Source organism: Anser anser (genome assembly GCF_964211835.1).
Source record: "Anser anser genome assembly, chromosome: 5".
Taxonomy (NCBI): Eukaryota; Metazoa; Chordata; class Aves; order Anseriformes; family Anatidae; genus Anser; species Anser anser.
The window spans coordinates 60077280-60095935 of NC_139725.1; the positions used below are offsets into that span (position 1 = coordinate 60077280).

General features: G+C 39.5%; 1 protein-coding gene across 4 annotated transcripts in view; it reads left to right on the plus strand.

Moving 5' to 3' along the window:
• The window catches only part of KCNH5 (potassium voltage-gated channel subfamily H member 5), a 169911-nt gene that overhangs the window by 98848 nt on the left and 52407 nt on the right, over positions 1 to 18656 (plus strand). For all 4 annotated transcript variants that reach the window (XR_014585357.1, XR_014585358.1, XM_083839157.1 and 1 more), the window contains exon 8: positions 9383 to 9582. Coding sequence is in view for 2 of the 4 variants with exons in the window: in XM_083839157.1 (XP_083695283.1) it covers positions 9383 to 9582 (200 nt within the window). In the remaining 2 variants the exon portion in view is untranslated. The remainder of the gene's footprint in view (positions 1 to 9382; positions 9583 to 18656) is intronic.

Consider the following 18656-nt stretch of genomic DNA (forward strand, 5'->3'; position numbering starts at 1 on the left):
TCACCTTTAAAGCCTGCAAATGTTAGTGTGAATTTTTTGGATGGAACCAGAATGATTCCAGCAAATCTGGAGTGGTGCTGAGGCCTAGCCCTGCTCTGCGGCCTATGCAGGCATGGCCTTAGTGGAAGCAGGGAGCAGGTGTCACATCAGTCTTAGGCACAAATGTTTTGATAAAGTGGAAACCTACAGGAGAGAGGGTTTGGCCTTGGCCCTGATAGGCAGCAGTGGGCTAGGAGCTCAGGGTATGCATTTTGTGGAAAATATTACATTGCTCCCCAGGGACGTAGTCACAGCACCAAGCCTGTCGGAGTTTAAGAAGTGTTTGGACTGTGCTCTTAGTCATATGGTCTGAATTTTTGGGTAGACCTGTGCGGTGCCAGGAGAAGGGATCCTTATGGCTCCCTTCCAACTCGGGATATTCTATGATTCTATAATATGATAAGTTTTTGGGAGGGGGTGACGAAGGTAGTGAATGCTCCATTTTGTCTTATGCGCTTAATACGTTTTTTGCATCAAAATGGAATTTTCTTCCATTGTTCAGATTCCAAAGGTTTCAAATCAAAAAGACAGGAGGAAAAATGTTTTGATATGTTATTTTAGCATTGTAAAACCTGAAGGTGAATTATTTAAACTTTTTTGTGAATTTCTTTTTTTCTTCCCTCTTGCTTTTTTGAGGGAAGGCACATTTAATTTGAGACAGACTTTCAGCATCACCATAGAAAATGTTGGATACAAAATTTTGCTCGTTTCTGTGCAGGAGGGAAAATTTGAGGGAAGGAGTCTTTGCAGATGACTTGCACAAGTGAGAAACATAATTTGGTTCAATTAAGCCAGTTTCGTGGTCATTTTGCAGAGCAGAATTATTCTGAAAATAATGGGATGTAAGCGTCATCTCCAGATCGGAGGCCTTTAATATTAACGGTATTAAGTGCTTTATTTTGTTCCTTCTAAAAATACCCTATAATTACATACAGAATCTATCCTCACAGAGTTCAGGCTGATGAATTAAAATACAGAAAGAGGGAACTGCCGCATAGAAGCAGCACTGCTTTACCTGAACTCTGTCTCATTAGTGTTTTCAGGTAGATATTGTGTAAGCGATACTCTTGTTATGCTAACAGCTGTGTTTTCCTTATCTCTCAAGGCTGTGCATGGTCTGTGTTTTATAGCTGAGATCATTTGTCTAATTGTTCCAAACCCATTCTTATTAATTGTGTTGAGATAAAACTGAACATCTAATTAAATGAATAAACAAAGTTAGATTTGGGAGAAGTTAAAAGAATGAGCAAATTAGAAGACTGAAAGGAAAATTAACAGCTGCAGAAAGTCTGAGCCCATTCATATTGTGCGTTCACCTTACTTTTGAATACAGTTGTACCTGTGCATACATATATGTGGATATATATTTGTACATGTGGATATGTATTTGTCTTTGTGAGTCTCTAATATACATCGTGTCTATACAGTACAATTTTTTTACACTGACATGGGGGGGAGGGGGGGAAAGAGCCTGGGAGGAAAGTGCTAGAAACATCTTCCAGCACAGTCCAATACTTTGAAGGTGTGTTTACAAATTTCCTATTATATTTTAACAAGACAGGCAATTTAGGTGGTGTTCCTCAATGCACAAGTGATGTTCTGGCATCGTGCCTCCGGCAGCATTGCTATCCTGAGTTCATCTTAATGTGACAAGAACTTGGTGTCCCATTAAAAAATTTCCTTAAAAATGTTAAAGAAAGGAAAAAAAAATGCAAGAAAAAAAAAGGCCCAATCTAGCAACAAGCTGTCAGTTTGTTTCAGATGCTAATACTGACAGCTGCCTACTTTACTCAGAGAACTTTTTTTCTGGAAATGATCATTTCTGAGATGCTGTTGGTCCCCATGCTTCCATGCAGTAGTGTGGGAGACTGTGTGTATCTTATGCTTGTTCCTGGTGACAAATCTGACACAGCGAGGCAGGCAGAGGAGGGTACATGGGATGGTTTTGATCCACAGGTGTCAGTGCAGGCTAGTACTAACACTAAGGACCAATCACTCTGGAAAAGATGCTTCTTTCTTTCTTTGATGGAGAAAGGAATGAGAAAAATTGCTGTGATGGGTAGGTGATTGTTTGACAGACACAACTGAGGTTTTTTTTTGGAAATACTGGAGAGATTTGCATGGAAATGAGACAATGTTAATAATATTCGATATAAAGAAAATGATAAATAAGGAAGGGGGCAAAGTGCTGGAGGCATAGAGTTGCTAGCATTCATGGTGAACATAATTCTCATGAATTTTGGTCATCATCTTCCTCTCTACTTTCCTTCTGCACCTACTGTAATGCCTTTAGGGAAGCAATTGCATTGCAATTAACATTTACCATGGCACAGGACTTTATCCAGTGTGTCAAATGCTAGATGTGTCATGCGTAGGTGATGAATTTCTGGAGAAATAAGAATAGTGAAGCATTAGTGTAAGAAATGGTCTGGTTCGTTTTAGTAATTCTTCTCTGTATTTATGTCATACTCTTATCATAAATAGAAACTTGTCACAACCTTTGTTTATCACCACCAAAGGCTATGACCCACTAGACGCGACTTCCACTGCGTATCAAATATGTAGAAAAAGCTTAACTCTCAGCCTCTTACACTAGAGCTCTCAAGGAAGAATCTTCCACAATTAAGGCCCCTTCACTACAAGACATGGATTTTTCAGGCGATGTGGAGTTTTTCTACTCAGTTAACAAAGGGTAATGCTGTTTGCCCTGTTGCCTGTTGCAGCGTAACCACCCACAGCTGTTTTTCAGGCTGTGCCTGCCCATGTGGCACTTACTATCCTTGAATAATACAATGAGGGAGAAGCAGACCCAAGACATACAACACTTTCCAGATGAAAGAAAATGCAAGAAATTGTGTATAAATGCCAAGAGAAGACCACTGAACCCGTGCAAGGCTGTATGTCTGATGTCCAGCGCAAAGTGGTCTAATAGCATGAGGTGGCTGTGGTAGGGGATGCTGAGCAGGGAAGATGTTGTCTGTGAGCTGTGACTTCAAGCTGGTTAGGCATCGGCATCATCATACCCAGGCAGCTCTTGGCCTCTTATCCTCAGGAGTTTTTTGTCTTTGCTGCCAAGTAACGTTAGCCAACTTCTGCTAATGTCCATCGCTTCCTCAGGGCTGGAAGATGAACATACTGATAGCTACGGATAATGGTAGCCTTCATTTAAGACTCAGTAAAAGCATGGTACTGTGTTTTGTACCAATTTGGCCAGTCTTAGATTGTAACTGTGTGCCAAATTATAACTCATCACATTTGCATGGTGAAGAGGCATCGGAGCTCTAAAGTAAATATTTTCCTTTTTCTAAGTGCTCTTATAAACAAAAATGCTCCCAGTTTCACCATTTAAAAATTCGTGACTGTACAAGTGCAGTTGAAATCCCTTATTTTTATAAGGATTTATGCATAAAGTATGCAGAATGCATAACTGCATCCAAAACAGCTGTTCCACTCTGCTGTGCAAACAGTGTCCCCTATAAAGGGAAGAACAGCGAGTATCAGTTCCTATAGTTTACTACTGATGATCCTTGTAATTACATAATTATTTAATTTCCGTCAAACAAATATCACATCAGTGTGAACAGGGATTTTACAGATCTATCATTATTATCATAGTTTAGAGTTTGCATGACTACAGTATCAGGAAGATGTTGAGTTGGAAAAACAGGGGTGAACATCACCTGGCCCTGCAGAGGAGCTGTGCATCTTCTGTAACTGCAGTGTGGGCTAGAGGTATGTTGGAGGGCCACCACCTCCCTGCATTGGCAATGTGGAACATACATCTGGATGCAGGCACTGTCTGTAGAATAAATAGGCTATAGGGCTGATGGATTCAGGCTAGTGCGGTAATTAAGATGTTACTGGAGGTGACAATGCTTTGGTGGGACTTATGAGAGGATAAATGTATTGGATTATGTGGCGTGAGAAATTGCAATGATATGGCTACAGGTGTAATAGGAGGAAAGATTTATTTATTTATTTAGGACTAAGTTATTTTGGGAATAAAATTTGAAAGACAGTGTGCTCTGATGTTGATGTCTCTTTCCTGTGAAGCAGAAGCAATTGCATTTAGGACACTGATTGAACACTGCTGTAAAACTGGCATCAGCACGGCAGGCATGGGGGAGTGTATTTTAACAGCATAATTTTTGTAAGGGCCAAGGATACAAAATCAATTTTGGCCTTTTGCAGACTGGAAGAACCATGGGGCTGTGTCGGTGCCTTCACTGCCAGAACTGGCTGGCAGGAGCATCAACACGGGGTGGAGGTGGAGGGCTGGGTCTTCAGGACAGGATGGGGCAGGCAGACAAAAACTGCCATAAGATGGTGGGACTGGTGGGAGAAGGGGCTTAGAAGGATTTTTCTTCTCCACGTAACAAACTTCGTTGAATAATGCTGATGGATTGAAAGAAGGTGTTTATGGTAGCAGAGGCAGGCTCAGCTGGGAGGTAGACACTGCACTGTGCTGCCAGGTGTTGCATCGAATAGCGCCTGCAGCCGTCTTGCAGTATGATCCAATGCATGAAGGTGACATGGAAAAGTGTAACAGAAAACTGCTCAGACTTAAAATAAATCACACATTTGCATTTTTGAGCTTATATCTAATTTTATCTTCTATCTACATAGCTGGGTTTATATCTAATTTCTCTATTGAAAGATGTAGCTTGAAGAACATTAATCAAATATTATTACATGCATGCCTAATTCCAGAAATTTGTTGAAGAAGGTGCAGGTAGCCTCAGCATGCAAAAATAAGTATCTGTATTTTTCCAGGATCAAGGGCTCATCTTCTTCTTTACAATTAGTTTAAAGGTATATTGCGTATGCTTAGATTAAATAATACTCTAGCATGTAGCAGACTGTAGGGAAAATTAGATCTCTCAATCAAGCCTTCAGTTCCTAAAGGCAGATGTCCCTATTTGGACCTATTTAGCATGCAGTCAGGATAATATGAGATCCGAAATGCTTTGGGATAATTTAGGTAACTCTGAGTCTTTTTAAAGAAAATTCCTTGTTTTTAAACAGGCCTAAAGGTTTATTTAAGTCATTCAAAATATTTTATGCTAAATCGTTCAAAAATATTTTATGTATGTACAAATACGGTATAGCAACACACATTTTAGATATACAAATATATACCACTTAGATCCTTGTATTTAATTTAGGGGAGTTTTTATTTTAAACACTGAAGAGTAAAAATAGAAATTAAAATAGCAGTTGAACCAGTTTTGGGACAGAGAAGAAATATTTCTACATCATTATTTTAAATTGATCACCATGAAATCTAGTGAAGAATGAGATTTACACACACAGGACAATTAGGTGAGCATTGCATGACTGTAGGAAACGAAAAATTCTGGAGATGTGCGATTCATTAAATAGAAGAAGAATAAATGTAGTCTGACCTAACCAGTCATCTCAAGAAATTGGGTAATTTCCCCTTCAGCCTGTGTAGCATAATTTTCCTTGTTTCCCCTGAGCTTCTTGTAAAAGGAGAGACTAAATTAAAACTATTGAAGTATGTGTTATACTTCTAGAGATTTCTTTACAGATTGTTTAAATCCTCTTGCCATCAAGAGAGGCACAGTATTTTCATAATCTTCAAAACCTTTTGTAAATGATCTTTACTGTAAGTTCCCCCCTCCAAAAGTAATTAAAATCCAGCAAAGAGAAAGGCCCTCGGTAGTGCTCCTCTGCCTTTGTTTTTGAGAGGTGAGGGGGTGAGGTTCACACCTGGCACTGTGGCGTTTGCTCATTAAGTAAGGGTGCTTGGAGAAATCTTCATTAATTACAGGTGCTGAGGATACCTTAAACCCTCACAGGCTGAGAGGGGAAGGCAGGGTTAGCTGCCTGTTAGAGAGGCCCCAAGGTGTGTGTCTCTGCGCAGGGGAATCCATAGGGTGCCAGAGGCCCTGAGGCTTCCCTGAGCGGAGGCATTTCTGCCAGCTGAGGAGCTGGCCCAGCTCATCTCCCTGTTCTGGCCTGTCCCTGTTGTGTTTGCCACTGATGCAACCACCCCAGCCTAAAGAAGTTGGGTGCAGAAGACCGAAGGCAGGTAACTTGTGGTTTTAAGGGGCATTAACCTTGTCCCGTTACACGCTGACAAGCAGGCTTTTCCCTGTGGAGGACAATGCCCCAGCAAGTTTAAAAACACAGTGAAAATGATTTCTTTATCAGCATAAAGTCATTTTGTTGCACACTGAGACCTGCTAAAATATAAATATTAGCTATTTCAATGTCATGTGTGTCGTGTCCCCCCCTGCCCCTTTTTTTAAGGTATCGTCTGGGGATGGGGAGCTGCTTTCCAGAGAGAGGTGGATTATTTGTACCGAATTATGAAAAATGTGCTCTCCGCCAAAACTCATCAAACTCACCGCAGCGGTGGTCAGTGCTGGCATAGGGAAGCACCATGAGCAAGTAGTCTTTGAGGCACAGCTTCAAAGCTCTGAAGATCTAAATAGGTTCCCCTTACATGTTTGCCACTGCTCTGCCTTGCAGTAATCTGTAAGAGAAGTGGGATATGTAGATGAACTCAGCTGTGTGTCTTTACCATTTCCAATAGGAGTTGGTGGAAAGCTTTGATTTCCAACAGAAGGATAATGCCAGTTTTGTCTGTGCAGACTGTGGCGTGTAGGCTTGTGAGTTCTGGCTTAGTGAGGTACTGCGGGGTAATGCTTCCAACAATTTTGTAATCTTGATCCAGTGATTTATTCTATTCTTAATTTCTTGAACAGACATACTCTCTTTAGGTACAACTTTCTAGGGCCCTATATTAAGATGCACAGAGACAGAATTTCTCTTCCAGATGAGTATTTTCTACATATTGTCTCTGCCAATGAGTTGGGTTTTTTTGTTTGTTTGTAGAGGAGGAAATGTATGCTGGCTGCTTCAGAACAAGCTGTTTTTGCCATGGCATTCTTAGCTGTTTCCAACCTGGCAAATGTCAGAGTTGAATCTCTTTTTTCCACTGTGTGACAGGCCACTATGTCACATTTTCGGTCAGCCCCTGTCTTCTGTGTAGGTTTGCATGTCCAGTTGGGTTGTGTGCACAGCAATTGCATATGCAGTCCAGGTGTAGTTACAGGATTGTACACATTTTACTCATGCAGAAAGGCAGGGTTGTGGGGCCAGTCCTGACCTCTCTTTACCTTTGTAGTCACAGTTGGTGTCGGGTTGCATCTGACATCAGAGGGCAAGGAAGGAGATACTCTGCACTCACACGTCTGTTGAGCCGAGTTCAAGATAAATCATCAAGCGTTCTTCAGAAGGATGAGGGATGTCAGACTTAACAGAAGTGACACTTCATCAAGAATGTCTTCCTATAAAGTCCAAAGGAGCAGAGAAAGCTTGGAAAAAAAAAAAAAAAGTCATGTGGCATTCTTCCATCTACATTTTTTATAATCCTTAAGTTTTTATTCTCTATGTGAGTATTGCTATATATCCAAGTGGGCACAGAGGTACAGAAAACCTTTTAGTGGCTAGCAGATATGAGACAACAATCAGTAAAGCAAAGGGGTTGGGGAGGGAGGACCAAACCCTTGCAAAGAGCTTTATTTTTGGTCATCACATAGAGTATTAATCTGCTGTGCTCTCTAAAACTGAAGCCTCATGTTCATCTGTACTTCATGCTGTGTGACTTTGTTCGATACAATCTTGTCTGTTGAGATGAAAAAAAACCTTTTGACTTTGATGAAACAATGAACGTTATATTTCTGATTAACTCTATCATCTAATTTTTATATTGACATAGTAAAAAGCACAGTGAGAAATGGAAGTACGATTTTTCTATTACATAGTTTTAGGAAAGCACCATGTTTCTTTAAAAATGTCACCTCTCAAGTAGGGGTGATAAACAATAGTAAATGAGTATGAAACAAAGTGAGTTTTCTGGAATGAGGCAGAAACGTGTAGAGGGAAGACATTATGCGCTGAGAGAGAGAAGGCATTTTTCCTTTCACAGCAGGTTATTTCTTCCCATTTGTAGGCTGTGGTTGTTTTTTAAAAAAGCAATGTGAAAATGCATAGCTGCACTCTACTATACAGTACCTCTGAGCAAAGATTATTAAAAATGACAGGCATACTTCTTTGTATTTGATAACGTCAAGAGCAGAAATAAAGTGCCATGCATTGGCATTTTGAGAAATCAGAATAATTCTCTTTTTTGCAAAACCTGGATTACCTAATGGAAGAATGTCATTTTGGGCTTTCTTGCAAGGGTAATTATATTGTGACTCAAAAAGAAAATTTAAACCTGCTTGGTTTTAAGAATGTCTTTCAATTCACCACTATTCAATTCACCACTATACAAGCAAAGGTGTACATTTAAGTTTTTACTTGAATGCTTTGTCGAATTTAGGTTTCAGAAATTAACCATTCTACATCAAACAGTGTTTCAGTGCATCACACTTGTAATGGGATACAGAGTACAACGCCTTATCAGTTGGAAAGGCTTACTCAAAACGTGTGGTTTTGTTGAATATGGCATGTCATTCTTTGGTGTTGCACAGTTCGGCTGGCTGAGCTTGACAGTTACGGTGGCACAGTTGGAAAAGAGAGAATCAGACCAGCAGAGGCAATGCCAGGAGTGGGTTTGAAGTACTGGTTCCTACTTTACTGTGTCCTCCTCCTGCCTTAGTGGCAGTGAGGTACACATGGGACTTCCCATTGTTTGCTAATCTCATTTTTCTCCTTTTGAAATAATTATTTTCTGACATCTGGAGTTGACATGACATACCCAAGTCATCTGCTTGGGACTGGCTGTAAAATTGGACTATGAAGTGCAACTCCGAGTCTGTCTTGTGTACCCCTTGGCTATTGACAGAGGGCCTGTTTCTATAAGTATCCCATTGCAAGGCTTCCCAGGTTCCTTTCTCCTCCATTTCATTTCATTTTTTTTGGAACTGAGGCCACTCCACATGTGGCATGTGCTAGCTGATCTCACGTGAGAGCCACGTTGATGGGATGATGCCATCAAGGTTATTGGCAGGCTTCAGCTACACTTGAAAATCAGTTTGGATTAGTACAGGGTGTAGAGTTGAAAAATGTGCTAGCTGTTTTTGAATAACTCCTTGTGTCGACATTCTCTTTGTGATTGATTCTGTAAGTTAACACGCTTTGACTGGCTATATGAGTTCTATGGGTAGGTTCAATAAATAACTCTATGTGTACACATGTGAGACTGTGTCCATAAACTGAAATCTTCAGTTTACACCTTCACTCCTATACATTTGTATTAATTTGTAACCATGCATCAATTTATTTGAAATTATTCTTTAATTATGAATAGCATTTTACTGGAGCATGCATATTTATTTTTAATTATCTTTGTGGGTTTTTTTTTCAGCTCTTCTTTATGCAACTATTTTTGGAAATGTCACAACCATTTTCCAGCAGATGTATGCCAACACCAACCGATACCATGAGATGCTTAACAATGTGAGAGATTTCCTGAAATTATATCAAGTCCCAAAAGGCCTTAGTGAAAGAGTCATGGATTATATTGTCTCAACCTGGTCCATGTCTAAAGGAATTGACACAGAGAAGGTATGAGTACATGAGGTAACAATTTGGATAGCAAGAGTTTGTGTCCATTGTGTACTTCCTGAGAAACAGAACTGTATAACAGCATATAACTTACTAACAAAGTCTTAACTGCATGCTACTCCATTATTGTGGTTGTCATTGGATCAAAAAATGGATGTTTTAAAAAAAGTTGTGCTGCTTTGGAAATATGCCTTTATTTTTCATTATGGTAAATGTTTTCTGTCTTCTAGTTTGACTTTACCAAAATACTAAACAATTTTAATGTACTTAACTATTGAAATCAACAGGAAATTGGTCTTCAAATTAGTCTGAGGACATAATTTAATGTCAAACCTTACATCAGTATTATTCTGAAAAGTATTGGTATCTGTGAGTTGCAATGAAATGCTTGATTGGCTTGGACCTGTTGCTGATGCCCAGGACATCGTCATCAACCTAATTAGTATAGGATTTAATGGCAGTAGTGATTGATCTTCTTGAGCTGAAATCTCTCACTTAGAACTTAAGGCCTTTGGTAGGGAGATACTAAAAACGTATTACTGCTGACATCTGTGCTGGGTCCTACTTGACTTTAGCCTTCAGAAAGGACTGGTCATTTAGATGTCATCGAAAGTCAAGTAAAGGAAAAAGTTGTCTTCAGAGTGATTCATCCATTCTGTTCCAGGACAGACCTAGTGAATTGTCCTCAGGGCCTCTGTCTCCAAGACTTGTGTAGTGGAGTCTGTCTAGCCTTGGACTGGATATTTTAGAGAGCTGAAGTCAGATGGGAGGGTTTCCACCTGCAATACCTTGAATGTAGGTAAGATATGACAGATCTAAGTCTAGTTTTTTGTTCAGTGGAGATTGGGGATGCTCCTTTGACTTCCATGGAGCTGATACACATCAGCTGAAATAAGGCATTCAGGCTTCAGTTTCCATGAAGATTTAACGTCTGAGAACTTAGAAGGCAATATTCCGAGGGAGGGTGAGGAAGTGTCATAGCACATTAATGTCCTAAAATGAATAGTGTTCACAGAGCTTTGAAGTTCTTGCTTTGGCCGAATCTCTTGTATAATGTGGGATGATGATGCAGCTTGTTCGGATATGCCAAGATAAGTTGCTACACCGACAAATTTAGTCTTACATCATACTGATGCAACGACAGTTATCATACTCATTTTCTGCAATGAAATTCAGTTTACCATCGCAAATATAAAAGTGTTAAGCAACACAGATTTTGATTTCTTTGGTTCTTGTACTTCAGTGTACCACATTCTTTAATATGTTAATTTCTTATACACTAATACCCTAACTTCCAAATGCTGATTCATACAATGTTAACAGTGAGCTTTTCTATTGTAAACTACTGTAAATGCATTCAGCCTTTTTGTGTAAACTCAAAAACATGTGAAAATTCAACTCTCATTTGCATTTATCTCCTTGCAGTTGAGCCAGTATACTGTATTATTCTGCTACAGTTTCATTAGATTTTAATGATGCTTTGCAGTTAATGAGGAAAACCTATGCTTTAATTACTGAAATTTCCTTCCATAGTTTCCGCATGTCCGGTTTTATAGATTATAAAAATGCAGTTAGAGCCATAATCTTCAGCTCGTGGTAAGCAGTGTTCTCTGGTCTGTAAGATAGTAATGGCTGCTTAGCTAGATAATTAATATGGCTGTAAAATCTGTGACTTAGGTTTTTAACAATTTTCCCTTGGTAAAGACTTGCCTAAGCTTAGGCGTGGATCCAAAACCTATTTATAACAGTGGAAGGATTTCAGGAACTTCTGCATCTGGACATCAGTAGTTGCATCTAATCGAACTTCCCAGAAAAGCCAATGTTACAGAAGAACAGAGACAAGATAAACGTAAGAACTTGAGCACCGGTTTGAATATGTTGGTATTTTGTATCCCCTACAGCCTGCAAGTCTGCAAAAGCAACAGCACCAGCAGCCTTTAGTGCCCGCACTGAGCATCCCCAAGTCTGTACAAGTGCAGCAGTTTGCTTTTGATTTCAGAACATTAGTCAAAGTGAGGATTTGTTTTAGGGTAAGGGTAGAAAGAAGGCTGTTATGTAAAAGGGCAGCTTTCCTATGTTTATCTCCACTCAGGACAGTGTTGTGATGTGCTTCACCAAAACAAATTAGAAAATGTTGTAAATCCTAGCTGAGAAATGATGGGAACATTGATACAATTCCAGAGACTAGTCATGTAGAGTGGATCCTTCCTCTCGCATTAGTTCCTTCATTAGCCCTTCAAGCCTGTTGTAAAACCCTCTGCATTTAAGTTGAAACCATCTGTACAATCCCTAGAGCAGCAAGGGGATGGGAGCACACTATAGGGACCCCCAGGGTACACAGGTGTAGAGTCAGATTTATTCCCATAGACACAGTGGGGCTAGCAGGACTACACTGTACCTGCAGCTCAGCTGCTAAATCCAGACAGTGCTTCAGTGTATGTTGGAAAATGGGATTGCTACCCCAGGTCTTGACTAGCTTCTCTGCACTGCTTTGTCTGACAGTCTGGACACGACCTTAGGGGCTCCTTCCAGTCTGGATTTCAGAGCTCCAATAATGAGACTCTGACCTGTCTGTTGTCTGGATATTTTTGCATCAAATGATTTCCCATTCTCCTTAATTTTTACGAACCTTTCAATAAGCTTCGTATTTTGCTGCAAAACATGTGTGCTCATGACACATGGTAATTAGCGAGGAATTTCTAAACTTTTCAGCTTCCATCAGACAGCTCAGACAGTTTCCACCATCAATGGATGTTTTTCAACCTAACATACATTATTACATCCTAAATTGTTCCAAATACATCTGCGTTGTCACAATGGAAGGTGTTTTGCAACATCATTTGCCACAAATTTATAATACATTTCATTCAGTCACTCAGCATGTTGAAATGGCTTTGTTTTGAAATCCAAATTCAAAGGACAAGAAGATTAACGTACGCAAGAATGAAATTTCTTGTATGAGTGTTACAGTAGGTTCCTATGGTGATGAACCATCCTAGCAATTTGAAGGACTAAAAATAGATACGCGTATGTGTTTCTTTGATAACTAAAGATTTTAAATTCATATGCTTGAAATTAAAATATAGTTCATAACTTAATTGGAATTCCTACCATTTAACATGTGTAGATTTCTTGCGTCAGAACTCAAATATCTATCTTTGAACGACACATTCGGTGTGTAGTCCCAAAGACGATCTTGGCTAAAATCAGGAAGGATGAATCCTTTATCAGATATGCACTGAAGGCAAAGCAGAAGTTACACATGGAGAAAGTTTAATGAGGATCTAGTCCTTGCTGCTCGTGAGAACAGGCTGTCCCAAACAGAACTTTGTTTTAAAGCCCCCATTGGTTGTCATTACGTGGAAGAGGTCTTGTTCTCCCACACTGGAGCAATGGTGCCTTAAGCATAGGCTTCCCTGTTCCTCTTGGGAATAGCTCATCTTCAAATCCCATCTTCAAACCACAGCACTTCAGCGTGTCTCTGAGTGTTCACAAATAAGGAATTAACAATGACACTAAAAGCATTAGTGTATTTATTATTATTACTTAAGAGGAAGCAAGTGGCCTATGATCCATAATCTTAAATCACTTAAACATTAGAGCCCTCCTGTGACAGCTGGGATGATGTATGTAGTACATGCACATGGACTCTATCTCCTGCAGTTAACAGTGGCTCAGACAAGATGGAGTTTATTTTTATGTTTAATGCTACAGGTTTCAGGGTTATTCATCTAATAATGAGCAGAACTAAGAACATGAGAAAACTAAGATGCCTTTATATACTTAAACAGTATTTATCACACAGCAGAATATGTTTTTTGAGAGAGAGTTATAAAAGGAACCAGTGCATTCTCTGTATATGGCCAATTTTTAGCAGGAAAAAATTCTTTACAGTAATAATCTATGAAACACACACTGAATTCAAACCTCTTAAGTTTTTATTGAAATCTGCTAGGCACCAAATGAAAAATTTATAGGTATTAGCTCTTCTGTGAGAAATAGGTCATTATACATGAAAGCAGAACAACCATTAACTTACATGCAGATGTCTCAAGGTCTCATCTAATGATAATGTTCTGAAATGTCAGTAAAACCCAAAGATTTTTCCTTCTTGACCTCCATGCTGTTGTATGGCTTAGGATTTGCTCAGAAAGCAATTAAATGAATGTCTGTCATGTTTTAACAGTCAATTTGTTCAGAAAAGCCATAGGTTGAAATAAAAAAAAGGTTCTATTTAGTATGAACCTAAGCATCAATGTCGATTCAAATGAGAGCCAATTCCACATTGAAATGACTGAAATAGAAATCGTGGGAAAACAACACTGTTAAAACTATTCATTGCTGGCCCACTAAGCTTTCCTTCAGGAGGGATAGGTTTATGGTAAATAGACTCAGGTTGTAACTTTATTAAACATTTAATCTACATAAGTACAGTGCAGTTTAGTTGTGTTTGCTGTTAATAGGATCTTCAAGAGCTGTAGTAAGAATTAGCATTACCCTGAGAAAACTAGTGGAATGAGGCTGCCATTCCTACAGTGCCCCATCACATAGAGGTGTCTGTAAGTGCTGGCTGGATTTTCTCCTGGATGACCGGGGTAGAAGGCTTCCAAGCTTCATGGCCAAAGAGAACTTCTACAAAATTAGGTGTGACAGCTACATACAATCCCCTGCTGAAGAGGGAAGGTAAAAACCATTTGGACAAGTATTTTTGTTTCGTTGTAGAGGCGGGGTTGTTGGTCGTTCCTTGCAGATCGGGACGAGGTGAACAAGAAGTCTCCCTTCACCTCACAGAGCTGAGCTAGGACCAGGTACAGTTGCAATCCACAATTCTTTGGAGAGCGGGCTGCAGGAGAGATGGTCAGGGTCTCACTGTTCTTCACACAGGTCCAAGTGCAGGGCCTGTGCACCAGTGGGGCTTTCTGTTTCACCTTAATGGATGGTATGGATCATTTACATAGAGCATGCACTGTGCAGAGCCAGGAAAGATTATCCACAATGATCTCTTCCTCTTGGATGTGTTGAGTTTGGGTTGACAGAGATTAAACTATGAACCTCTCATACTTGAGGAAACACCAAGTCTATAAACCATGGCTGTAGAGCAGCTCATGAACTTTTTGCCTGGGGGAAGAAATACCTGCCTGGATGGGTCGGATGTTTTCCTAAGCACGGCCACCAAGGGGATGGAACTGACAGAGGGGCTGTCAGTTCCGGAGACCACATCTTAGGGGAATGACCACATCTAAGGGACTTCCAGACGTCCCTTCCAACCTCAACCGTTCTGTGATTCTGTCTTCTTCTGATCTGTTTTCTTAATACTTTTACCCTTGAATGATATCTTTACATAATGCTGCATGTTAAAAAATTAAGCCACTGTCAGCAGAAGCATGAAATAAAACCCATTGATCAACTCCGTTCTTCCAAGGGTGACCTTTGTGCCAAAAGTTGTCAATCCAAACAATCTTGAAGATCTTGAGAGATGCTTTGATGTAAGCCATATTCTTTTTGATGTTTATTTTGCTTTCTGTTACCCAAAAAGCAGATTTGTATGATAAAGTCCTTTAGTCTGCTATCCTTTGCCCCATCAGAAGGTCATGTAACTATTGTGTTATAGCAAAACTGAACACAATGAAATCCTTAACTGTTCTGAAACTTAGACAACCTGGGATCTGCTACTGTGTCATCAATGGATGTTTTTTAGTGTGCTTCTTGCTACATTTCTCAGTGCATTATACAACAGGTACTGTCTTGGTGAACCAGTTGAATTCTTAAAACACATTGTGCTGCTTCTCATCCTTCCATGGTTTTTCAGACCTTTAGTCAGACTCCATCTGTGTTGACAATACTGAATTTAACATGATCTAGAGCAGTTTCTAGGACTTTTTGAATGTCTCTAACTTCTTACTCAGTTAAAATGTGGTTAATTTTATTACTGTAGTACTAAATCTAAGCATTTTGATCACTGGTTCAGGTCATGTATCATCAATAAGAAAAACAAGTGGACCTTACTAGGCTTGATTTTCAGATCTGAGCAGCTAAATCCAAGTGACCTTGGATGTTAGGCAGTGCATTTAAAATGGAACACACCATTGCTGCTTAGATTCAATTCTTAGTGCCAAGATATTCAATGATGTATTAAAGATTACCCTAATGCATGCAGGGTTAATAACTGCTCAGTTGCATACATCACCTTTGATCTACTTCCAAAATTATCTGATTATTACAGGAAAATGTTCTGTGATTTGCTCATCAGCTGTTTTCTTACCTTTGTCTCTTTGGCTCCAGTTCAGTGCCAAATGTAACACTTTTAGCCATGTCTGCAAAAGAATTCAATGCTCAAATGAGCCAAAACCTTCTAAAAATCTGAATAATTCGTTCAGGTGCCTAGAAAACAGTGCTTTTTTTCTTTCTTTTTTTTTTTTCCTTAAAGGTCTGACCTTGATTATAAGTACTGAATATGTCTGAGAACCCAGAATGGCCTTTCTCCGCAAAATAAAAAGAGAGATCTGTGGAATATATAGCAGGTTAGAAGTCAGAAGAGTTTATTATTGAAGTTGACATTGCGAAATGTCTCCGATACTTGCTACTGTTACTCATTTAAGAAATGGTCCTTGTTATTCTTCTGCTAAGACTGCTTAAGCTCTTCATTTGAACATCAGTCAATATATCTCCTAGCTACAACCCCGAGAAAGTGAGAATTTTGTGTGCTGAAAGAGAATTGCAAATAGATATCATTCATGATTCACTGGTCCCTGTCCTCTTTGTTAAAAAGTCTTAACAGATTCTGTAATATTTGTTTAAGCCATCCCGTAGTGTTTTCTAGCTGGGGAAGGTTTAAAAAAAAATACTTAAACCCTTCCTAAAAGCTATTATTTGGACACATTCTTAATCTGTACAGTTTTTGTTTCGATTCATTTGTTTTTCTTTGAGTTCTTCATAATCTCTGCTCCCTGTGGAGTTCTTTGAACTGTTCAAGGGGCTTATCTTAAACTGCCTGAGCATGCTGAGGAAATGGATGGGAGAGGAAAAAAATCAGATTGAACTTCCTTTGGAATTTTAACACCCCACCCCCTTCCAGATCTTAAGTAGAAAAGATAGTGAGACATTTTGTGCCAATTCCTGTGAGTCTTCCAGAGCTGGTTACTGCGTTTCCCCATCTCTTGCATCAACCACAAGCTTTTCACTCACCACCAGCATTTTACATACTCTGTAGGGTGTTCTGGAGGTGATGCCAGTGCTGAATCTCTGCACTGAGTCCCCTTGTGCTGGGGTTTGTATCAACTGGGTGCCAGGCAGGAGAGTGCTGGTGGCAAAGCCCAGCAGTTGTTTTATACTGACTTTGAGGAGGCTTAATTCTACACAGATAAGGGATGTAATAAGTGTTATTCTGTGCTTTGCTTTCTCTTCTCTCAGCTTTATAATGGTTCAGATCTTTGTGGATACATGTGCGCTGTTCACATGTGGCATGAAGCCTAGCTTCTTTTCAGTTAGAAATACATGCAGCTTATGCAGACAGAGAAGGTTTTCCTCTGGGGAGGCTTCAGCTTTCTCCTCTGATTTTGTTTCAAAACATAGCAGGTTCTGTTCTTTTATGATGGTTGGATGCATATGGGAAAGCTGACTGCAAAGTCTGTGGCTACAGATTTATTATGGAGCAATTTCTGTAGCAGCACAAGCATCTGGTCCCTGCAGGCAGCCTGCTCCAAGTCGTGTGCTCCAAAACCATCAGTTAGTAAAAGCATTGCAGTCAGCAACCTTCATATCCTTCCTTACTTATAAACTACAGCTTTCACTGAGAAAGGTCTTGAAACCTCTAAGGAAATTTTCTCTTCAGAAACTTGTCTTGGTGGTTTCTTGATATGCTGCTGAAAGAATACACAGACTTGAGCAAAAGTCCCAGCTGAACTTTCCCTCTGCTAACATAAATGCCAGAGACATTTCCCTAACAGTGAAACAATCAACTGGGCATTACAGTTTATCTTCTCCATTAAACTGAATTTTTCTTTACACCCACGTGTTGCATTTGTTTCACCATATAGACTTACCTGCAACCAAGTTGCTACTAGTTTGTGTCTTTTTAGCTGCATGCTGCCTTAAAAATGCTGAGATCTTAGTAAGCATTTCACAAGAGGAATGTCTAATTCTTGTGTTACCAATAAAGGATCATTTTCAGAAGCATGTTTATCTGAAATTGAGGTGCTCATTTTATCATTTTCTGCTCTTATGATCTTTGGAATGTTTATCGTTAGCTTCCAAATGCTTCTGTGTGATCCTATATCACTTTATGTCTTTTCTGGAAGCAAGAAAATTACTCCTAATCTGTGTCACCCACGATCCCTTTTTACAGTATAGCTAATAGTCAGAGAAGCCGATGGCATCTGTGAGTATTCTCCTGAATTCATGATGTTGGTATTTGTAAACACAAAAAGTAGTGCTGCAAAGTCAGGTTGGAGCTCATGAAGTCCTGTCCTTGGAGCATACAGAAAACACATAACTTAATATTGAGATTGTCTTTCTTTGTCCTGCTCCCCCACCCCCTGTGTATATCTACATTTGTCTTGACCAGTCAAAGCCCCTTTGCCAAGTCTTTCAATATTAAATATTTCTTTAGTTGTCATCCTTTTCACTCTCAGATCTCAGTACTAGCAGAGTAGCAGACAATAAAACTGAAATAAAAACTATTCATCTGTGGCTAACTCTTGGGTCATTCCTCATTTACTGTTGTACTTGTTGATAAGTTAAATCTCCATACAGTAATATGTCATTAGGAGAATCATTTCATCATGACATCAGTGAATTCCTGAAGTATGCTAAAGACTGGCTTTTTCTGTGCAATGGATTTTTTTTCTGACTCTTCCTTTTACAAGATGTGACGATGAATACGTTTGCTGTAGCTACAAAAAGAGTAATGCTTTGAGTGCTCACTTCTAGTTCCCTGTACTTACCTCTGTATTTGTGAGGAAACAGTATGCTACTTTGCATCCGAGTGGCTTTTATTCTTCAGGGACACAGTTAATTTACACTTAAAAAAAACAAAGGGTCCTGGAACATGTCTGGACTTTACAGTAACATCCTCT